Source organism: Anas acuta, chromosome 7 (assembly GCF_963932015.1).
Source record: "Anas acuta chromosome 7, bAnaAcu1.1, whole genome shotgun sequence".
NCBI classification, from domain to species: Eukaryota; Metazoa; Chordata; class Aves; order Anseriformes; family Anatidae; genus Anas; species Anas acuta.
In genome coordinates, this window is record NC_088985.1 from 35391600 (window position 1) to 35415877 (window position 24278).

Here is a 24278-nt window from a genome sequence, read left to right on the forward strand (position 1 = left end):
TCACTTGTTCTTGCAGGAGTTATTCCCTTCCTAAATCCAGTCCTGCAGAGGAAATAATCTGCAACAGGAACCAGCCCTCCCCCCTCCCCGACATCCCATAAACTCTGGCGAAATCACGTGTGCAGCATTTCAACGTGGACACGGGAGTGAAAGCTGCAAATTGAAGGTAACTCGCTGTTCTTCACCAGCAAGGGCTGCTGTGGTCAGTGTCACTGCGCGGCCAGCTGGACAAACCAGTGACACATTTCAAGGCGAAAAATAGAGACGGGGAAAAGAAAAAAAAAAGAAAAAAAAAAGAAAAAGAAAATGTTCATTGTGAAACATACCCCCTAAGCAGTTGGATCATCTTAATCTTCAAGCTTCTGTAATACAACTGTTGGAAGGCTCTAAGTCTGTGCACAATAAAGTGCTTTATTCAGGGAACCATATGACTCCATCAGTCATTCAAGCACATGTTTGGCACAGATTGAAAGTGAAAAGCATAGCTAAGTCAAATATTTCAAAACTGAACTTGTCTTTCTAACACACATGGTTTATATATTGGTGTAATATCTATATAACTTTTCAGTTCTCATATACAGTAATGTCATGGCTAAACTACAAAATGATGTCTGCTGCACTCGGCAGCATTGCACTTCTTTGGAGTTAACACATGTCAAAAAGCCATTTGCTCGAAAATTAAAAGGGAACTATCACACTTGACAGATCCTCAAGAAAACCTTAAAAATAGCTTTTGTTCTCCCTAATTCTTGAATATCTACCCCTCAAATTAGGATGCTGCACCACTCTCCACTGGAGAGCTGTGCTGTAAGAAAGCCAGGACAGCCAGTTCCTTCCCTGTCATGCGCCCGGGATCGGGCTTCTCCTCTGTTTGCAAGATGAAATATTGCTCATCATACAGAGGTACCCCTGCTGATGCAAATGCGATTAAAGCAATCTTGGGAGAGCACAGTGTGATTAAAGCATAAGTAATGCGAGAAGGATTTGGGCTCTCATTATACAAAATACATATTGAAATGCACTCAAGGAAAGAAGCCAGTATATCTCAATATCCTCCCTGTTCTCCAGAACAAAATGTGACAAGTGGAGTTGGGAGAACATTTGCCACCGACTGCAGGAGGGGGCAGGGAGGCTGCAGGACTTTTCAGATGGTGAAAACCAAGCTTTATTACCGGGTATAGGATATAGATGTATACTATATTTAGGAAACAGCTGCCCAGCCTCATTTGCGATGCTGTTGTGTGTGACTGAGGAATTGCTATTCAGGACCAGTCCAAAGACAGAGCTGCCTTTTTTTTTTTTTTTTTTTTTTTCTAGAAGAGAACATTTTGAAATTTGGGAAATTAAAACCAGAGCAGCACTGAACTGGAGGGCACCCCAGGTGATGGGTGGTTACCCCGAGGTTCCCCTGGGGAAGAGCTGAGTGCTTGATTTCTACAAGAGAGGGCAAATTATAAATGCAATATTCAAACCCAAAGCAGCTTTAAAAAAGAAGAAACATGACGGCTTTGGAGAACTTTTGTCCTCTTACTGGAAACCTTATCTTAAGCTTTCTTTGTTTCCAAGTCCTGATGCACACCATATAAAATGTCCTGGCCATTCTGTTTCATGAAAACAAACAGGAAAAGACAAAGAAGAGGAAAAAAAGTATCAAGGGTTGCACACTACCTTTCACACAGGTATTTCCAGGATGCCATAACGAAGGACGTCCTATCTTAACTCAGCATCAGCCCAGCATGCAGCACAGGTGCTACTGGGTGCATCTGCTTCTTCCTAAACTGCTGCTCCCTCCCAACAGAGGATCCCAGTCCCAGAGATTCCCATTCAGATTGTAAACTCAGCCTCACACCCTTCAGAGGGGCAGCACCTAACAAAAACACTGATTTGGGTGGAGAAATAATAACTTGTGCTTTACAAGAACAGACACAACCACAGCACAGAGCTCCAATGTCAAAGAAAAAAAAGCAGAGAAAGTGAACGCATTCACTTTTCAGTGATGAGTTCACATAATAACAAGAAAACCCAGATCCAGCATTCCTCTCCAGCTGCTCCCCTCCAGAGAAATGTTACTTTCCACTGAATTCAGTTCAAAATTACTCCCCAAAATACAGTTTCCTCTCAGTCTTTTAAAAGGTACCGGACAATCCTTTTTTTTTTTTTTTTCTTTTTTCTTTCCCCCCCCCCACCATGATTTAATAGCCTCCCTCACTGAATACAAGGAATCCTTAGTGTAACTGTATTGAGGGACGTTCTATCCTGTATACAATATACAATCACCAGTGAATAAAATTATTGAGTGGGAGTTTGAATTGTCCTCGTCACATGCACACAAATCATTCATTCAGATGTTCTCGGGGAAATCACACTGAAAGCAGAGCAAACCCAGCTGAAGCAAATTTCAGTATTAATTTAGGTGAATGTTCATGGGAAACCATTTGTGGTTCTTTCCCAATCCTAGCAAATGAGCTACTGAGCTGAGGAGTTAATATCCATCATGAGTTTTTGTTTGTGAGGGGAATACCTGCTACCTGCATTATACAGTGAGGACAATGAACAGTTAAGTGTGCCCATGCTGACATAAGTTACCACCAAATTTTGTCATTCATCTTCCAAAAAACAGGAAGAGCCATCAAAACTCAGGGTTCCTTGATGTTCTTGAAGCCACCTACCCTGTTCAGGTTTATGTGTGCAACCTTACAAGAACATATGCACTGCATTGGCCCATAACTCTCGACTTTCACAAGTTCTTCATGAGATGAGACAGAAAGTCGGGGGAATGGGCTAAAGTTGCGCCAGAGGAGGTTTAGGTTGGATATTAGGAAGAACTTCTTTACTGAAATGGTTGTGAGGCATTGGGATGGGCTGCCCAGGGAAGTGGTGGAGTCACCATCCCTGGAGGTCTTTAAAAGACGTTTAGATGTAGAGCTTAGGGATATGGTTTAGTGGAGGACTTGTTAGTGTTAGGTCAGAGGTTGGACTTGATGATCTTGGAGGCCTCTTCCAACCTACATGATTCTGTGATTCTGTGACAGGAGTAACGAACATTTATTCTTCCTCTTTCCTCAGGGTGGGAAGAATATCCAGGATATCTTCCCATGTCACCAACAGGACTTTGTTCATCAGACCTATACGTCCTCGGATCCCTTCAGGCAGACTCCAAATGAATAGCACAGAAAGTTGTGTTAACACCAATTTGTACAAAGGAGCCACATCCATGGAGGTGAGACAAATTATCACAACTAAAGATCAGACTCACAAACAAGTCTTTAATTATATTATTATTTTGTATAATGCAAAATAGACAAGCTCCTCCTTTCCAAAGGATAAAGAGTTCTGCAATGACACTGCATTTCCCCTCAAACACACATCTTTACCCAAAGTATCTCTTCTGTGGGATAAATTTTCCTTTCTGAAGAGGCAATACATGAACCCATAAATACAATTTCACTTGAAATGTTTATCTCATGCTTTAAAGTCTGTGTCAAAAGGCACAAGCGGTTTTTAGCCTGAATACAGTTTTATGACCTCCAGTTCACAAAAGAACATGAGTCCAAATGAGATGCTTTATCCTTCCCGAGAAGTTGCAGGGGCCAAATTTCATTCCCAGCTATAGCTGTCATAGCAGTGCTCTCAGTGGCAGAGAAGGAATGCAAATTAAATAGTCTAGAATTGCTCTCCTCCTCACATCTTCTAATCATGGAAGTAAGAGAGGATCTGCAGCACGTGTACAGACAGCACTGCTGAGTAAGGACAGTGGTGATGCCCAGCTCCACGTGTGGCCAGGCCCATATGCTCGCCTCATTTAGTGTAGCATTATGACAAAGTCCAGATTTTTTGATTTATTTTTTTTTTTACATCACTATATCAAAACAAAATCCCATAAACACTTGGATTTGGTGATGTTTATATTCTGATATGTTCTTTCAAAGGTAAGCAGTCACACATGAAGTTTATTTCTCTTGCTTGATCAGCTGTTTTCAGAATTAGAAAACATTAAATAGAAGCAAGAAAACAGCAAACTTTCACCACTGTCAGAAAAATGTTTTTCAGTTAATGCATCTGACATATACCATTAGACTAGATTTGTAAGCACTGACACTGTTTGTCTTGACAAATATCTCAGAATAAACTAGCTAAAGATCCTTTTGTGCCAAATTCTGCATCCAGCTTTTTACGCCTTGCTGTGTATTATCCAGCATGCATAACAGGCCATGAAACATTCCACTTCTCGCCTTATTAGCTCATATATTTTGGATGAGAAAGGATATGTTCATCCAAATGATGGTTTCATCACTGTGACTTAGTGGATGGACAACCTCTACCCCTGCTCCAACCCAATATCTCTCATCCTAGTTGCAAATCATGGAGGAAAGCAACACCATTTATATGTGGTATAAAAAAGTTAATTAAACAACATGAAGTGATTTAACAGAGGAGCAAACATTTCTGATTAGATGATGCCGATGATCAAGTCACTTTCTGAAACACCGATGACAACACCACACTCAGTATCAATGTATTCTCCAACTCTTATGTGACACTAAATAGCTAATGCTGAGAACATTCATTCATTTCAACAAATACCATTTGGCCTCTTCCACTAACACAAGCCTTCCATGCACCTCAAGTTCTTTTTGCAGTGGTGTTGTAGCACTGCCTACACCCCAGTGTGAATTCATAGACATTAGGGTAACTCTGCAGTTTAATATCATACCTTAGACACCATTTTTCTTGATAATTTTAACAGTAGGGTCAGTAATACACGAATCCCCCAGTAGTAAGTTCACCAGTCACTTCATTATAAAAGACAATCACAAACTTAAAAATGCAGATGAGAAAAAATATACCAAAAAAAAAAAGGCATAAAAGTGCTATTTTGAGATAATGACAATGCATTGTAGGACTGGTCAAAGAGAATAGCATTACCAGACAGATAGGCACCGTCCGTCTAGCTGAGCATCCAAATCACAGCGGGTAATAAACAAAACACAGAATCACAGAATCACAGAATCACAGAATTGTCTAGGTTGGAAGAGACCTCGAGATCATCGAGTCCAACCTCTGACCTAATGCTAACAAGTCCTCCACTAAACCATATCGCTAAGTTCAACATCTAAACATCTTTTAAAGACCTCCCCTTGAGTCTGAAGTCTACTGAGAAAACAGCACCTTTCCTTGGGTATTGTGTGACCCTTTTATCAAAAAGACAAGGACTGAATACAGTTCATAGAACAGTTTGGGCTGAAAGGGACATTTAAAGATGCCCAACCTTGTTCAATTGGGCACTTGAAGCATTTCACTCTGGTGTTCACCAGAAAGAAAACAGATTTTTTGTTGTGCTGTCCTAGAAAGAACCAACTGCAAGCCTTTAACAGATTTACTCATGCCATGCCTTTTTTAATCAGTTTGTCATAGATTTGCCCTGGTCACTCAGCAGGGTGGAAGAGAAGCCTCTGCAGGTGGGACTTAGACTTTTGGTATTGTAAAATGTTGGAGATGACACATTTTTTCCTGGGAATAATCTGAAAGGCTAAATGAGACTCAAGTGCATGTAACATGAAGAGCAAAATCTGAGTGGGTACAGAGTCGAGGCAGCACCCAGCCCTTCATCCTCCCCCAGGCACATCCTCAGATGCCAGGCTCAGCTGGTGCGAGCACCCTGTCCTCGTGCCCCGATGCTGCTGCCCGCCAGCTCTCCGACAAAGTGAAGCCCAGCTGGAGTCCTTGGACAAATTGCACTGGCAATATGAGACATGTTAAAAACATAGAGACTGCCAGTGATAAATCTGTCAGGATTAGGATATGTGAGGTCTGAACGAGGCTGGTGGCAGACCAAATAAGCCCTTATGTGAATTCAGCCTTTTTAAAACAGAATTTCGTGATCAACAGCATCGGCGGCAGCTGACGGTGGAAGCAGCAGATAAACACAGGCCTGGGCTGCTGTGGTTGCTCACATGCGGTTGGAGATGCAGCTCCTGTGCCATGAGCAAGGTGAAAAGCAGCCGAAATGCAGCCATATAGCCATTAGGCTGAAGATGCTCTTTGTGGCTGGATGTGCCCTTCCCAAAAATCTCAAGGAAAGCAAGAGATGAGAAGCCACCAGCTGCTCACCAGCGAACTTGAGAGTTAATGATGTGAAAATGGTTGGAAAAGCAGGCATAATGTCCTCAGCTGGTGTATTTTGGCTGGGATCTGCGGAGCCCTGTGGACGCGGAGAGCTCGTGCCAGGCTATCTGCAGGGGAGCTGATAGGAATAATCGTCAGACGAGAAGGTGAGTATACACAGACCATAAATATCTGCCACATAAGGTCCAATAGTTTGAAAGAAGACAGTGTTTGAAAATGAGTTTGAAAACAGGAGGCATGTTGGAGAGATCAGTGTTAAGGCACGATACAAGGAATGTTATCTCCTCCTGTAATTTATTTCCATTACAGCCAAGGCAGTTGCAACCAGTAGCAAAAATAAAACCTGGCAGAAAAGTTATTTTAACTGAAGGTGAAGAATTTTGGACTGCAGTTTTAGGGTTTTCTTTTTCTTTTTTTTCTGCTGTTCTTGCAGCTAACACCTAATATCTAAAAGAGATTTACAAGGCTCCCCACACACACTAATATGGACTTTGCCTTTACACACCATCACCTCGTTGTCTGCCCTGTAGATAGATACACAAAGGCCTTGACTCTGCAAAAAACTTACACAGACATTGAATTTTAGGCATTTGTCAAAACCTATAAGACTAGATCTTAACCTTCCAGACGTTATTCCCCTCTAGGATAACAAAGCAAAACCAGCTTTCCTATCTTGCTGAGGCCGGTACTTCAGTCAGTTTTCCATGTCATCCATGGGGTCCTTTCGGGCAGCAGCCAAGAGCTGGAGATTTTGGCAACTGGAAAATGCAATTGTGAAACCATAAAAATTGGAAAGGAAACTCACTCTGAAAGCGAGAGGCGAGGCCACTTTTACTTGTCTAGCTCGTAACCTGGTAATTTCTGTTTAATATGAGAGCTGTCATGTTATGTGTGCCTCTTGCCTTTTCAAACAACCGCATCTCAAAAATGATTTTCAAGGCGTATCACAATTAAAATTTCCGTCTTAATCTCTAGGTGTGTGTTGTTGCAACAGTCAGGACGCCCTGGCAGCACCTCAAATCATGGACACCAGGCCCGGAGCAGCCACGGCGGTGGAGCCAGCTGAGGTAGAAGTCGCAGGGCTTCAAAGCACCCGGAGGAGATGCGTGCCAGCACAGCTAAGAGGGCTTTTCATCACTGGGCAGCTCCGCTGGGTCTAGCAGTGTGCGGCTGTAACTTTCAGCACCTCTGCGACCAAGAAAGCAGCACACACACGCTCTGGCAAGGCTCAAGCTTTTCTCTACTTCCCCAGGAAAAAAAAAAAAAAAAGAGGCTACTTGCTGAGCACACTGGCTACAGATCCAAAAGAGCAAGTTATGGACATGTAACGGAAAGGAGCAGGAGGGATGTAGCAAAGCAACCGGAAAATCCGACTGAGCTGCAAGGGTCAGTGAGCACCACTGCTGCTTGACACCTAGCATCAGGACGGGAAACTGATGTACACTTCAGAGAGCTTAATTCATCAGCGCAAATGTGACCTTAGAGACTCAGCTTGGCTCTTAGGGAATCCCAAAATACAGCCGATGGGGTTTCCACCGCCGCTCACCATTTCTCATCTCAGTGTCAGATCTCAGCCACCCACAGCGTGCCTTTAATTTTATTAGAAGGTCATTACTTTGGGGTATGTTCATTTCTTCATTTCTTGGAGCCCCTTACCCCAAACCCTTCTGGGCAGGTAGCCAGGCGTACCCCATCCTAGCGTGCTTCCATCACATGGAGGGGCTGGTCTGGCCACAGCAGCTCCCATGGCCAGGTTGGGACATCGATGCTCAGCCCACCTAAAGCCACCCCCTGCCCACACAGTGGGGACAGCCGCAGGGACACTGTGGACTGATGGCTCTTCATCTACCTGAGACTTTCTGCAGCCTTTCTCCCCACCACACTGGCTTGGTGTAAGGAAAGAAATACAAATGCTGAAGGACAGAAGTTAGGATCCCTCACAGAGGCAAAAGTTTCAAGTCCTGTTAATCAATTCATGTAAATCCCAGGTTAATGCATCACTTGCTCTGCCTGTCCTAGGATGTCAGTGCTCTGGCTGACGTGTGGCCAAGCACACCTCTGCCTCTCTCCTAGCAAGCCCAGAGACAAAGTCCCGGAGAAAGTCTCCGTGCATACGTTTGGAGACCAACAAACATGTCCAAAGTTTAACGTTGCAATGAAAAAAAGTCCCAAGACGAGTTTGCAGGAACACGCAGAGATCTGCGTGCTCTTCAGTGCTGGGAAAGATATTTATACGAGAGGATCTCCCTCCCTCTCTCGCACGAAATATGCATTGTCAGCTGCGGCTACAGGGAGAGGACAGGGCCCGGGGCTCCAGCGATTCCCGAATGAGCCCCGGAGCTGCTGTGCAGAGCCAAGTCGCTCTTTCTGGGCTGTGAGAGGGGATCACCGGGCTGCAAACCAATGCTCCAAACGCAGCCAGTGCTGCCTGCCTGCGCTCCCTTTGAATGAGCGGGGCTGCGAGCAAACTTTTCTCCGGCAGGGCAGCTCGCACCGGCTGCAAACAGGCTCCAGACCCCAAAGGAGCCCTCGCACCCCGCACCCCGCACCCCGCACCCCGCACCCTGCACCCAGCCGGGGGCTGCCTGCGGGGCTCTGACCGCTCCGGGACCAGGAGGGGGGGTCCCAGGACGGGCCCCCAAGGGGCAGAGAGGCCTCTAGGGGAGGGAAAAGAGGGGGACAGCAAAGCGAGGAGGGCTCGGGAGGGGTGCGGAGAGCCCCCCGGTGCAGCTCACGTTGTCCGGGCGGCTGCCGGTGTCCCCGTAACACGGAGCGTGGGCTGAGGAAAGGGTTTACGAGGTTTCCAAAGCTCTCGGTGTGCACGTCCAGCTCTCGCTAACTTACCTTGGGCTCTGGGTGATGCTACGAGGAGCCAGCCGAGGCTGAGCAGCAGCACGGCGAGCTGGGCTGGGGGGCGCGGAGGAGGGAAGCGCCGCTGCCCCGCACGGAGCCGCTTTGACATCTTAGCCCGGGCTGAGGGAGACAAACTTTCATCAGCTGGGGCTGGAGAGCAGCACCATAATATACAGTTACGGCGAGGAGCGAGCCGGGACTCAGGATGTGAGAGATTTCCTGCATGCAGTTAACTCCCAAACCCCTCCTGCTCCTGCCGCACGGGCTGCCGCGGGGCTCCGCTTTCTTAGGGGGGGAGGAGAAAAAAAAAAAAAAAAAAAAAGTTGCTTGGCTTTTTTTTTTTTTTTTTTTTTTCTTTCAGAGAGTCGTGTGTGTGTGTGTTTTTTGGGTTTTTTCCCCCCTTTTTGGCAGGCGGGATGCGCTGACCGTTGCAGCCACGGAACAAATGAGGCCGCCCCCGCCGGGTCCTAGCGCCCGCCGCCCCCAGCGCCGAGCAACCCCCCCAGTTACCCCCCCACGGGATCCCCCCCCTCTCCCTACACACCCCACCCCGAGCCAAGGTTTCCCCATTTTCTGCTGCACACGCAGCCCTGGCTGCTTCCTCTGGAAAGTCATCTGCATGTGTTCGAGCTCAGCGATTATTTATTGGTTTCCTAATTATTCCTGGTGCCGCCAGAAACTTATTTTATATTGTTTTTTTCAAAAAAAAAAAAAGAAACAACAACACGCCCACAGAGTTGCCAGATGCGTTTTTTAAAATCTTCCTCATTCAAATTATCATTACCGACTGTCTGGGAGAATAACCAAATACAGATTATCTAATCCTTGGTGTACCACCAAAATACATATAATGCCCACATGTTGTGCAGAATGCTACAGAGCAACCAAAAGAAAGATCCCAGTCCTGGAAACCCTTATTGTGCAGTTTTGCTTTTTATTCAGTGAGATTCTTCCCCAGTCTCACTTTTGGGGCATTGATACTTAGTTCTGCCTATTGACCCCCTGCTCCTTGTACCCAGAATAACCGCTGAAGGTGGCCTAATAAGGTTTTTGGACATCTCAGGTACAACAGCCATGTGATTCTATTAAAAAAAAATTATTATTATTTAGGGTGCACAGATTTGTGTCTGTTCACAGTGATCTGGACGATGCCTTCCCCAGCTCAGGCGAAACTCAGCGGATGCAAATCCCACAGTTCCCAAGCCAAAGCCCCGCGCTGTGCTTGGCTCAAGCCATTGAGCCCCTGCTGGGCCGCCTGTGGGACAGGCACGTCCATGGGATAATAGTGGTAATGTCAGGTCATCTTGGAACAAACACACCTAGAAAAGAGCTGGGCCTCCTATCAGCTGCTTTTCCCCACAATTAAAACCTTTGTTTTCTTCCACCTCTCCCCTCAGCCTTCCACCCCAGACCACTCACCCCAAGTTGCCCTCAATTCTGAACGCTGTCTACATCTATCCCTCATTTCTTATCTTGGCAGCATGGATTTTCTTCATCACATCCCTTCCCGGGCAACCCCTATCCTTGTGAGCAGTTTATGTATAGCCTTAATTACCAAAATGCTAAATTATCCCTGCTTCCCCAGGATCAATTACATTTCTGTAAAAACATCTAAACTCAGCAATGTTTAATCCCTAAAAATATAAACTAATGAACTCCATTGACTATCTTATTAAGGACATGCATAATCCACACAGCACACTGGTTAAAAATGTGAAAATTAAACCAGAAGATTTGTTTGTGGCAGGCCACCATAAATGCCACGTAGACATTTTTACGCTTTGAAGCTTTTTTTCCAGCACTTAAAAAACAAACAACAAAAAACAGTCAAAGGGGGCTAGGGACTTTTAAATACAGTTTTGGTAATCCCACGTAGCTTTTCACTTAAATGGCAGTATTTTTATTTTGAGTAACTATATTTGCTAACAGAGAATGTGGAGCCAATTATATCTTGGTCATTCACTAGCATGAATGAGCTAGATATTATCAATGTTCCTCCTCCTCCTCCCCCAAAACTTAACAAGAAAAGAACACTTGCATTTTAGTGCACTAATTTTATGGGGTTGAAGTTGATAAATTGATAGTTTATCAGAAAACAGCCCCAAATACTTTATTAACAACATCCTTAAAGGAATGCTACTGAATTGTAGTTACTCTGACTCTGAAGAACAACAGTACATTTTCACAGCAGTCTCAAAACTCTTTTGTTGAAAAAAGAAAGAAAAGTGAAGTTAATCTGAAGTGCCCCTGCCTCACTATGTGCCTACGAGAGACCAAACCTTGACTTTTCATTTCTCATGTCAAACCACCTCCCACAATTAGTTTTACGAGGCTTGGCTTATCCACTTCAGAAGAACAAGGCTGAGTTTCCCTGCAGGAAATGAAAATTGCATCCAGGTTGTGTGGCTGCTTCAAAGGGGGCCACAGCCCCGATCCTGCAGGTTGCTCCCGCGGGCGATGGGCTGTCCGCTCCTCCTGCCCAGCTTTGTTCTTTAGCGCTCTCGGGGACGGGGTGTGGGGGTGGCTGTAGGGGGTTTCACTGTCTGAGATTTTATTTACCTTTGTATCTTTTGCTACTGCTTCTTTAAGGTTTCTTTCTTTAATTCTTCCTTCCTTCCTTCCTTTCTTTCTTTTTCTTTTTTCCTTTTCATTTTTGTTCTCCTTATCTTCCTTAGCATAGGTATTTAGTTTTTCTTTACTTCAGCCACGCGTAGCTTTTCTTTCCAAAACACACTCTGCTCTCTGTCCTACAATAGCAGCAGGATGTGAACAGCTAAATAATCTTTTCACTCCTCGTTTTTATCTCCCTGGGAAAGGGAAAGCTAACACATGGCCATTTCTTCCCTATAGATACGGGCAGAGGGTGGCATATGCTGGCAGCTTGGTTTGTGCTCGGCTTTAAGGCTCTGCCCTGCAGGAACAGCAAGCCAGGCACCAGCTAAAAACCCCAAACCACAGATCCCTCTGCTGTACTGTCTCTATGATTTGGGATGTGTGGACGAAATATCCCCCCCTGCAGCTGTGGGTCACTTGTAGCTAGAGGAAAGCCTCAGGAAAAGAGAGGCGAGGATCGAGGATGGCCGAGGTGCCATCATGGAGCCCTCTTCGGGCATGTCTGTCAACTGCATCGCCTCTGTTTATTCTTCCCCCGCTTCCCCTTGAAGTTGTTTGGAAACACTTAACACTCGTCCTTCAGCAGGAGGCTGAGAATTGGTAACACACATGGGATGCTCAGCAATTTGGCCTTACTCTTGGTCAGCCCCGAAGCAGGGCTGCAGGTAGGCCTCTGTTTCTCTCCAGCCACCATCCTTGCCCCTGCCTGTGTCACTGTGTCACTGTAAAAGATCGGGTTGGAGGGGCTTAACCCTCAGCTTGCATTCACTTTGATAATATGTTGATGTAAGAAGTACACTTGATTTTTAACAGTTCATATTTGACTGTATCAAAATACAGGCGCTCGGCCTCTGGTTATCAAATTACACGTTCAGGCGGGAGCTTTAGTTCACAGGGCACTGGAAAGGTCAAGTCAGAAGAGAGCCATATGGAAAAGGCAAGTATGGAATAAAGTATGGAATAACTTACCTGGAAACAAGCATAACATGAGGGCTTGTACAGACAGCTAAAAGAAAGGAGATACACTGAGGGAAACATCAACTTCCATCAGTTTCCCCTTGGTTAAAGGAGAAGGAAATTTTAGAAGGAATTAGGGGCTGCTGGAGACAACATGAATAAAAAGAAGGGGGAGAATAAATTGAAAAAAGAAAAAAAGTAAGAGTGAACATGTTTTAAAAACTTCAGACTATGATACCATATGCTCTGGTGACATTAGACAGGAGGTATAAACAGAACTTTAGAGTATAGACAGGAGTAACAAACTATATGGCACTTGTGAGGTGGACTTTGGTATGCTATGGAGCATGGAGTACTAAAATATAAAGGAAAAAGCTGTGTTTGCTACCCTTCTGTGCTACAGCAGGAATTGCATCCCTGCATTATAGCTGAAGTTAATGAAGCGTGGATAAACCCTTCAGACAACTGAAAGATTATTTCAAGAGGAGAGGTTCTGGTGGGCAGAAAGCACCTCTGTAACACTGCTCTCACATCTTCCCCGATCAGCCGTGATCTCCTTTTGGATATCCAGGAAACCTCACTGTAATCACAGCATCGAGTATTATCCAGAAATCTGAGTCCTTTTATTCCCATATGTGCCAAAAGGCATGAAGACTTGTCTGGGCTTAGCTACAGGGATCTACAGTTTTGAGGCCTCCAGGCTGAAGTTTTTGCTTTGTACTGTAAACAAAACAAAACAAAAAAACCTTTTCCCTTTGAAATCTGTGTGTCCCCTAGCCAGCTGCTGAGACTTTGTGTCTCCAGTCTTCCCTCACTTCATTAACTTGCTGCAAAATCAAGATCCTGCTGAATTGTGACTGCAGTGGCAGATTGCAGTACTCTGTAATTAACAGGCAGAGATATGGCATAGTACAGCCTGACCCTTTGCCACAGAGCCTTTCTGCAGACCTCTGCCACAATGCTCGGACACAAAATAGCATGCTCCCAAGAATAGCATCCATCAGCTCTGCACGCTGAAATGAAATACTTGCTTTATTGCATGGATTTGAATAGTTTGCTGTACATACTTGGGAGAAGTTGCATTCTCTAGATTTTCTGGTCTGGGAGGGCAAGTTTCCATCCTCCATATCTTCCGGGAGCACGCATTCCTGCACGCCTTGATGGGCTGTCATGCTGCCCCAAGCAGTGCACAGAGCCTGCAGCGAGGCGTTAAGCCCATGAAATTCAACGCAAGGTCAGCAATCCTACCTTCGTGCTATTGATATATTCCTACGTTCCTGCTTGCAGGTCCTTGCTCTGGTCATGGCCTTTTTCACCTCCTGCCCCAAAAGTCCCACAACACCAAATTCATATGAAATTTCTGCCCTGGAGCTCTGCCCTTTGCTGCTCCATGCCCTGCTCAGGCAAGCCGGTGGGCACCCAGTGCCACTAGAGCTCAGCCTGATTCCAGGCATAGCCTCCTCCTGACCTCTCTAGAGGACCAAGGATTTTCTCAGTTTCTCCTCTGCTGCACACAAACTTGTAAAGCTGAGTTTGGTCTGGTTGAGCAGAGACTCCCTCCTGAGACAAACCCGCGAGCTGTTTGAAGTAACATGGTTCTTTGTGCTGGCAGGGAACCACGAACAGCTACATCCCATGGAGAGGTTACAATACTGAATTCACCTCATCACTGACCGAAGAACCCCAGAACTGAAGTGCTTCTAGGTACGTTTCTTTTTAGATACAGAAGAAACTAAACCACCCTCACGTTGTGTGAATGCTAAAGCATTATAACGTGATCTTCAAATATAAGTAAAACTGACACGGCCATCCTGAAGTTATTTACATATTTAATAAATGAGACAATAATTGTAACCTGTTTCAGGGATAAAATGTAATTTGTGTTTGGAGAACGCTGCCAGCCAGCATGACTCCCACCTGCAAGGGGGGCAGCGGGGCTGGTGGCAAGTGACACGTGCTCATCACCCTCCTCTGCCTCCCTGCTCTGCCCAGTTTGTCCTACCCCCCCACTGCAACACTGTTTTGGAAAACAACTCCTTTTCTCTAACAAAGCAGGGGAGTAGGCTCAGCTTTAATGCTGATTAAGCTCTATATACTACTTTATAGGGAAACTACACAGAGACTGTTGCAGCCTGCTGTAACAGGGCCAAGGGTGAAAAAGCCAAGAGGAGCTCAAGCGAGAGCAAACAAAGAAACCCACCGCTCCAAGGATACAGGACCTTAACAACAACAACAGCAACCCCCTAAATTCTTCAGCAGTTAAAACACAAAAACCCATATCTCATGCGCTCCCTCGTTACATTCTTTTCCTGTAGCATAAACCCTCGGTCATGCAAACACAGAGCTCTGCGAGCACGGCCACCCCCGGCAGCGGAGCCTCCCCGTGCCCCAGTGCTTATCTTCATAAATCAGAGAGGGGGTCCAGCGTGGCTGTGCAGCCCCAAAGTGACACTTTTCCTTCTGATGCTGCCATTTTCTTGGCCAAAGCTATTGTTGCAACTGGTGACCCTCACCCTCCCCTGCAGCAAAGACACATGGCACTCTGGGGTAGTCGATGTTACCAGGTGGGAATTAATATTCTGCAAAATCATCGTTTACACTCTCTTCTAGTTTGGTGTTCTTCTCAAGATCAGCTCCTGGTTACTGCACCGAGAAGGGAATTCTGCCATGTGGGAAGAAGCAGGAAGGATTTTCTGCCCAACAGCCTGCTATAGAAGATCCTGGAAAGTCCAAACCAGAGTGATGTGGCCTTATGTTCTGGGCATCCAACATCCTCTCCCTGAGGACCTGAATAGCTCCTTCTTTTCTCATGGCAGAAAACACATAATTTTAGGCTTTGCTACCTATTTCAGTAGTCATTTATAGAAGTGACAGTTCTGCACCAGAATCCTTGTATCAGAGAGAACAGTTCTGAGAGCATGGCAGAAAGTTTCCTGCACTACAAATCTTTTAAATATGACAAATAACCCATTAAATAAGTTTTTCTGACTTCAGACCAGACTTTGAGAACAAGCACTTTGATCCATTGCTTCGAATTTCACTGTCTCCCTGAAAACAAAAGAAAAAAAGGACCACAAATTTTTACATGTCTCACAAGAGGATAGTATTCAACTCAGACCAAAAATTATGAAGTCATATATTTTTAACATTCCTGTCTAGCCCTCTGCAAACCACAAAACAATGCAACATCCATCATCATAAATGCTGGGACAGTAAATTAGAAGGACAGCATATTTTTGGATGCTTTTAAAGAAAAATAAATATTTCTAATTGGAAAGTTGAGAGAAATCATTAAAAAGTACTATGGTATGTATCATGGGAGAATGAAATCAATCGGGTCTTAATCTTATATTATTTATGAAAGGAAGAGTGAAACAGAGCTCTTTTTATCATAGACATTTTCTGATTGTTATACTCTGATGCAAAACTTTCATTTGCTTTGGGTCATAAACACAGCACGTAAAATCTCTCTGAACTAAAACAAATAGAAGTAAAATGCTGGTTTTGTAATATCTGCTAATAGTATTAGATAGAACAGTCAGCCATAATTATATATCTTTCATGCAGTTTAACTCATGCCATTACATAATTAAATTTAGACCAACGAGCCCTCAAAATTATATTTTTACATAATAACAAACACAAAAATTATATATGTGCTCCCAGTAGCATTACAAGTTAAGTATATATTTGGCGACACTTTACAGTAAGTGGGTATTCATTACTAATTCCTCTGGTATTCATTGTAATAACATTAGTCACGAAGAACTAATGTGGATATAATATGTAAGAGCTGGTTTATTTCTCTATAAATCGGCAGTGTAGAATAGACTGGTAATTCCCTGTCGCTGACATCACTGCACTGTTGTTGAAGACCGCCACCAGGGCAGGTATTCAAACCAGGCTGTGCTGTTGTCATTGCCTGCCTGGGCAGCCACGGTGAGCATCCAGCTCGTTATTTATCCATGGAGAGGAGCATCATCCTTTCCTTGTTGTTCTTCCCCCAAATCATGGCACATGTCTGTCTCCAGCCCATCGCCCTCCTACTTTTTGCAGTGAGGACATCCCAGTTACAAGAAACAGACTTCTCTTGTTCCAAATACATGTTGTTTTTTTCTTGTTTTTGTTTTTGACTTTCTAGCCACATTTACATATTACAATTCATTAAAATGATTGCTGAAGGACCTATCCTTCAGACACCGGTATCAGATAATCTTCCAATTAACCCAGTTTCGGACTGACACCATTCCCATGACCACCCTTTTGGTCATAAACTTCATTAACTTTCATCACATCACCCCAGAAGGGAACACAAGGAGTTCACTTATTTTAGAGAACGAGAAATTGGAAAAAAACAAAACAAAACAAAACAAACAAACAAAAAAACAAAAACAAAAACAAAAAAACCCCTTTGAAATAAAATTGGAAGTCTAACAATTTCTCAGGTACAACTTCATGAACTGCAAGAGCTTTGCTCTTAAAAGGTGTTGGATAGTGTATTATCAGATGACACAAGTCAGAAAATGAAGCTAATGCATGTTTAAAAAATGCTGCCATTTTCTACTTGCAATTTCTGAAGTGATGTGCAGCCCTGCAGTAACTCTAGAACCATGCAGCAGCCTACGTTTAATAAGTGTTTGCATAAAGGTCTTCCTATAATTATAGGTGTACTAATGTCTAGTCATTGCAGGGTACTGTAGAAGATAAAAGTATTTAAAACATGAAGTCTAACAATAGATCACTGTGACCAATTTCTAATAGTAATAATAAAAAATCTCTGCAATTAGGGAGTCTTTTTCATAATCCTATCTATGCAACAAGAACCTCAAGCAGTTTATTCCACTTTTCCTCTTTACTAATTTTATATAATTGTGTGTACCATGAGCACATTTGTGCAGTTTCTTCTCATTTTTTAATCATTCTGCAGCTGCTAGGGAGATGATACACCTCATTATCTTATTCTGTGGGTCATCTAAAATGGATATTAAGTAATTCTACCTCCTACAGCTTTGGTAAGGAGCCAAGGAGAACTAGGATAAGTAAGACGCCTGACAGAAAAATGGAATGTTTTTTTATTTTCAATGTAGAAGTGTGTTTTTACATGACATATTTTTTTTTCTTTTTTTTCTTTTTTTTTTTCATCAGTTTGGCAGTTTTGCCAAAGCTAAACACAGAGCTAAAGAAAAAATCAGGACCTCCCCAAACACTTCCAGTTAGTTCAGCTGGGAAACAAGTTTTGCTTGCAGAGCCAAACCAGAATGATGCCACTATCAGCAGGCAGGCCAGCACCACCCAACAAGCAGCACGGGCTCCTCTCTCTGAGCAAGGACTTTGGGAAAGGATTTTTGTGATTGTGATTTCAGTGGTAGATATGTATTTAAATCAAAGCTTGATGTGTATTTGCATTCCTATATTAAACTTTTCTACAGTACATTTCAGTACCGTATTTTATCCTAATGCTTTTCTTTATGCTCAGGTGTCCTTCTTGCATTTCACTTGTGCCCCTGCTTTCTAATCGCCTTTTATTAGGAAGTTTGCAAATTGGGAATGGCCTCAGAGGGGGCTGGGACTTCACAGCCCCCCGTTGCTTGGTGCTGACCCGTGGGCACGACAGCGGGGGAGCACAGAGAGAGCACCTCCCAGGCATCCAGCCCGCTGTAACCCAGCTCAGCAAGAAGCGTACTGAGAAATAAACTACACAGGCTGAAGTCATAGAGCTTGATGAAATATGACCTTGTGGGACAACCCCGTGTACTGATCTACTCTGTCAGTGAACAAGTGGCCAGTCAATGCTCCCGGAAAGACAATTACCCACCCATCAAAGCACACAGGCATTTTTGTCCTTGGAGTCAAAGGAGCAAACATCTTTGCGGAAGAGGCAAGCTGGGGTATTTTTGGCCACAGAGCTCTTGCTGTGATGGATGTATCAGGAATGGATTCCTCCAGAGAGAGCTGCCAGAAACTTTATCCCTGCTTTGCTGTGTTGTTTTCCTTGTAAATCAGCCCTCTCACAAAAAACATTACACTGACATGGCCAATCCCAGATACTAAACAACAAAACTCCGAGCAAGCCTTACCCAGACAGTCTCCTCTTCTATCTGACCAGCTGAGTAAACTTGAAGAAGTAACTAATGACTTGCACACACATACACAGGAAAATATTTGGGTTTAAAATAAATCCCCAGAATACTGTAACCCTCAGCGCTTTACATTACAGTGACTTTCAGCCCTTAATGATGTATTGCTGTCAGATGAAATTAATATTGCCAATGTGGAGACAAATGTGTCTCACACACCTAAACCACTGCGTGTCCCCCATGTGGGCACCATTTTGAGCAAGACACAACTTCAGCCCTACTTAGGGGCTTCTGGTTAGGAGGGAAAAGGCTGAGGTGGTGAGCCTTAACATGTTGAAACCATCTCAACATTTTACCTTGACTAGAACTCGTTAACACTGCTTTGGATGCACGTACATATCAGTATGAGAAACCAGGAAAGTCAGTGAGGAACTGAGGAACAAGCGGCAGTGGCTGTCACCTGAGTGTCAATCCTCGTGCAGTTGCACCAGCAAGAAAACGCGTCCCCTGTGAAGACACACAGCATGGGTTGACAGATAGAGAACCCATGCCCAAACAGCATCCAAAGAGAAGGAAAATTCCAGTATTTAGCAAATGTGGGTGATGTCCAGCACAGGTTGGGGAGTTGTCTGTGGAGCGTACTGTCCAACGGTGAATGTATTCTTTCCTTTGAAATGCCTGAGAGTCTGAAGTGAAATTACGTCAATTTTGTTCCTAGCTCTAAAGTTTATTAAGTTGATGCCTACTTGTACAGGGCTAAGCCTGTGAGGCCCATGTTTTTCTGAAGTAACATTTTCCTGTATAGTCTATTTTCTATTACAATGACTTGATTGTAGAACTGAAATGAATGTCAGGATTGTTTGCTGGATACATTACCAGATACCTTCTTTTCTGAAGCCCAGTAAGAGAAATTAGGTTTGCAACAGAGATCATTTTTGTTATTTTGAAGTGAAGGTTTCATATCATATAAAGCATTCCCAGACAGTGATTTGCATTAGGCATTTTGTTCACTAGGTGTACTTCCAAGGTTATTTATGGGAGACAATTCCCACCTCAAGTTGCCACATATTTGTCCTGTAGATTTTGAAAGCTGCATTTAGAGAAAATAAAAAACATTGCGAAATAACCTTTCTCCAAAGCCAAAAGATTTTGTGAACAGCATATTAAGACAGAGAAGGTGGAGCTACCCATGAGCAAGGTGACACGAGGATGCAGCAAGCCAGTGCCGCACCATCTCTGAGGATGGCCAGCAGAAATGACAGGAAACCAAGCCACTCTTGCCCCAGGGAGCCTGCTGACAGGGCTGCCAAGGGGCAGAAAGGAAGCTGACCCGTGTCACGCCTCATTTCAGTTGCTCTCATGTTTCCTTTTCTCACCAGGATGTAATGGATTTCTAAGAAGGATCAGCTCCTCTGTTCAATGAAAAGAGGCAATGAGCAGAACTGGAGCACAAGAAGTTCCAGCTAAACATCAGGAAACACTTCTGTACTGCATGGATCAGGGAGCCCTGGCACAGGCTGCCCAGAGAGGGTCTGGGGGCTCCTCCTGGCGAGCTTCAAACCCACCGGGACCTGGGGCTGGGCACCCTGCTCGGGTGGGGAGGGACCTGAGGGATCTGAGGTCCCTGCCCACATCAGCCAGGCTGCGGTTCTGTGATTCCCAGCCAGACGGTGAGAAACATGTCAAATATGTATATATGTATTTACATAGGCATGTAAAATTATATGGGCATGAGGGATGGATATATTTGGGCAGTTATATTAAGATGGTTAGATTAAGACCCATTTCTCTAGTTTCTTGGCATTCTACAAGAAAAATGTTGCATTTCCTTGTAAAATACTCTCTCATTCCCAACCAGGCTCCTGGTCTTCTGCTCTGCCAGAGAAGAACTAGGAGAAGTTTCAGGGCTCTCCTCTCCTGTTGGTATAGGATGTCAGTCCTACACCAGAGAAAATCCCTGACCCAGGCTGCTTTTCCTCTCATCCAGAGGATAGGGACCAAAGACCTAACATCTTGTCTCCATACCAAAGTGCCTCGCTGGGGCTCTAGGGAAGGACTACAAGCAAGTTTAAGTAGATACAGTAAAACAGGCTTAAATGTACATAATATTCCCTTATGGATGTGTGTGAGAAGCAATGCTCCTGATTCATCAAACCCAATAAATCAAAGCTGCATTCCTCCAAAGTCAAGAAACTAGAGGTTAAGGAACCAAGGGGGGAAATTTTAGGTTCCTACTGAACTCAAAGGGGATTTGGCACTGACTTCTATAGGAAATGTCTTCAGTTCTTGTAGTGAGCTCTAACTGAAACTAAGCTTGAAAGATTATCCTTCAGATCCAGTCTAGGAGACCATGTGTGTGGGTGTGCTCACTGCTAACATTTATCACTGTGTGGTGGAGCCCCAGAAGTCTGCTGAAGAGAAAGGCCCTCCTGTTCGAGGCAGGCCACATGTTTTTCCTGGAGAGCAGCAGAGGGATCAATGAAGCCACAGGAGAGCAGACCTACCATGCAGCTGAGCCGTGAAGCTTGGAGGATGTCCCTTCTCGCAGTCCCTTTCACAAGTTCCCCTGTTTGGAGCCATGTGTGGTCCAGCCCTGACCTCAGTCCCCGGTACAGCATTACTTGATTGGTTAAAAAGACTTGTTTTGGGCAAGAGCCCTGGCAGTTCCTTTCTCACAACAAGCATTTCCTTACCTTCTTCTCTCAAAATGTATCGAACCAATTGTCGAGTACTTAAAAATATCTACCTGGAATGCAGTGTATTTGTTCAATAAATCTCTACCTTTTCTGTGAGCAAAAATTAACATCATTAATCCCACTTTACAAGCTAGGAAGCTGAAACACAAAGAGGAAAAATAATGTAACAGAGAGAGAGAGCATGAGATACAACCAGGCTCCTGGTGTCCAGCACAAGTCACGCAGCTGGAGGCTATCTAAGTGGCCAGAGCTCTGCTCACCAACATCACTCTTCCAAAACAGTTGACCTTACATCTCGGGATGGATTAGAAAAATAAAGCATAGATATCAAAGGCTAAACTCCAGCCTCATTCAAACACATTCAATTGACTGTTCATGCAACAGAGGTTAACACTTGCAATGATTTTTATGGGCAATATTTTTTACCATAGGATTTGTGGCAGACAAAGGCATGACTTCTCAAGCAGTTTCAATAATTGTGTTATATTTAACAGTACCAAATAAAAACACAGCAGTTGGATAAATATTATATTTGTGTTTTATTCCATAAATAAATTCCATTGGTTTGTAAGCTGCTTGTTTTTACTTCCAAAATGTACAAATAACGATTTAAATATTTTTGGAGGAAACATTGCAGATGGTTTTAGTTCTGCAGTTTTGATGCAAACATACTTCTTGGCACTGCTTCTTAATATGCCATTTCTATAAATACTTAATGCTCACAGAAGTGGAGTAAAATACATATTACAATGAAAAACATGAAAAACAGTTAAAACCAAAATTTTAAGTATCGCCTTTAAACAGGTAAACTTGCTATGCAGATTCACTACATAAACAGGAATAGAGTTCTTCAGAGAGATGAAATATTGGTCCCTTTTGGTATGTTAAGTATTAATGTGAAACTGCTGCTGCTATGATTATGTGGTAATGCTATTTCAGCTAGTTTCTAAACATAACAAATAATGATATTCATTTTTCTTTAGTTTGAGGATTTAACTCACAGGAAATCAATTAATAGAACACTTCAGAGAAATAAGTTTCCCAGGTCTTATAAACCCAGTTCTATTGCTACACAGATGTATACTTTTAAAAAGACTAAGATAAACAATACCACTGTAATTCAGTATTTGCATTAAAAATTCTTAAAATTATTTCCTCTGGGTAAACTGACCATAAGTTGATGCTCTCAAACAGCTGAGCTCCCTTTTAGACCATATTTTGCTTGCTTGAAAGTTGCCTTAAAATTTCAATTGAAATAGAAATGATCTTTCTTTTTATAAAGAGCCAAAGATAAGAAAAATACCTCCAGGTAATTAAGATAACAGTAACTTTTATGGCTTATCTAGCAGTCAAAGGCATTTGAGATCCAATTAGGATGATCGGCAAAAGAATCCTTTGTCACTCAGTGTTTCTTTGAAGGAGCTGGTCCAGTAATTGCTAGGAAAAAAAAACACAATGCAAAACAACCTTAAGATAGTGTTAAACTACATGAGGTGGAAACAGCTGTAGAAACCTGAGCAATGCTGTGAGATGATACAAGCCTCCTTAGATCTCAAATCTTTAAAAAAAATAATAATAAAGAAAGAAAGAAAAGGAAAAAAAAAAAAAAGGCATTGTAAGCTTTTCCAGCTTGGACAGGAACAGTGTGATTAGATGGAGGAGTAGAGCATTTAAGGAAAAATTGTTACATGTAGATGACACGGAGCAGGATTACCCAGCAGTACATCAGATCTCCATGTAGATTAACTGCACTAAGGCAGATTTCTGCCAGGACAAATTACTAATTTTTAAAATATAAAGTATTGGGTGCTTATTCTGACATGAGGTTCATCTGTCAATTCCAAGGCCGAGGAAGTGCCCAATCCCAAGGGCAAGATTTGAATAACATCCTTTGCTCTCAGAGTTTGCACGTGATAGCAGAGGCTCCCCAGGGCGCTATGTCCATGGGCCGGTGTGAACACAGGTATCTGCCTCTCCTGCCAGCACCCGCTACAGGGCTAGAGAGAAGAAAACTAGAAAACTTCTTTGCTAGAGAGAAGAAAACTAGAAAACTTCTTTGCTAGAGAGAAGAAAACAAGCTAATCACTGCAAAACCACAGGGCCTGGTGTCTGAGCATCCTACATCTCACTGTTCCTTCTCTGCCTCATAGGGGTGCTGAGGGCCCAGGAGGGTGATAGCGAAGAGAATTGCACAAATACTGATAATAAAGCCACAAATAGATTTAATTACAGACTAGTGGTCAGACACTCATATTTTAAAGCAGCAAGAAGGATTACAGAGCTGTGCTTTGCATTCACAATAAATCATTACCTTTTTGAAGATCTCCACACGCAATCTATTACTCTGGATGATTATCCGCTTCTGTTTTTCTTCTTGTTTCTTTTTTACTTCGGGTAAATTGTCATAAATCCTGGAATGAATTTGGAAAGTTAACTTCAAATGTCATCCCTGGGACTTGCAAATGACTTATTCTTCTACTGGAAATGTATGCCACCAATGCAATACTTGGCATTAATGGGCATCTCTGAGTATTTGAATTAGATCCATGGCACAAGAATTATAAATTATTAATAATAATGTTATTAAAAACATCTGAATTCTTGAAAAACAGTGCTGATTTTGAGCTAAGGAGTAAAGAAAGATGGGATCAGGTTATCTCATTGCAGCAGCATAATTCTGGGGAAGCTTCTAATGAGCTCAGTGCAAATGGTTTTGATTTCAAAACAGAATTTGGCCTGTACGCTTTTTTTTGCTTTTTTTTTTTCCTTTTTTTTTTTTTTTTCATTTATGTCACAAAATTAATACTGAGCAATTATTTTCAGTCATTTCTCTGAAATCTAAGAAAACCATCCATAGAAGACTGTAATCTGTTAATATTTTTCCACTGTCACTAGGACCTCTTTTACCAAAAAAAAAAAAAGACATTATTTGTCCTTTTTAAATATTACAGGAGTT

The 24278-nt window shown here is 43.2% G+C and overlaps 2 protein-coding genes and 1 long non-coding RNA gene across 3 annotated transcripts in view; 1 reads left to right on the forward strand and 2 right to left on the reverse strand.

Moving 5' to 3' along the window:
- ADAM12 (ADAM metallopeptidase domain 12) overlaps positions 1-9103 on the reverse strand; it is a 184648-nt gene extending 175545 nt beyond the window's left edge. The window contains exon 1 of the mRNA XM_068689155.1: positions 8971-9103. Coding sequence (XP_068545256.1) covers positions 8971-9088 — 118 coding nt within the window. The 5' untranslated portion in view covers positions 9089-9103. The remainder of the gene's footprint in view (positions 1-8970) is intronic.
- Positions 9049-16930, forward strand: LOC137859758 (uncharacterized). The gene is made up of 3 exons (XR_011098520.1): positions 9049-9186; positions 14162-14253; positions 15160-16930. It is a non-coding gene; the product is annotated as an uncharacterized lncRNA (long non-coding RNA).
- A 4576-nt stretch (positions 16931-21506) lies between these two features.
- Positions 21507-24278, reverse strand: part of C7H10orf90 (chromosome 7 C10orf90 homolog) — a 64854-nt gene continuing 62082 nt past the window's right edge. Inside the window, exons 8-9 of the mRNA XM_068689156.1 lie at positions 23634-23733; positions 21507-22759 (exon numbers count right to left, since the gene is read on the reverse strand). Of these exons, the coding sequence (XP_068545257.1) occupies positions 22721-22759; positions 23634-23733 (139 nt within the window). The 3' untranslated portion in view covers positions 21507-22720. The remainder of the gene's footprint in view (positions 22760-23633; positions 23734-24278) is intronic.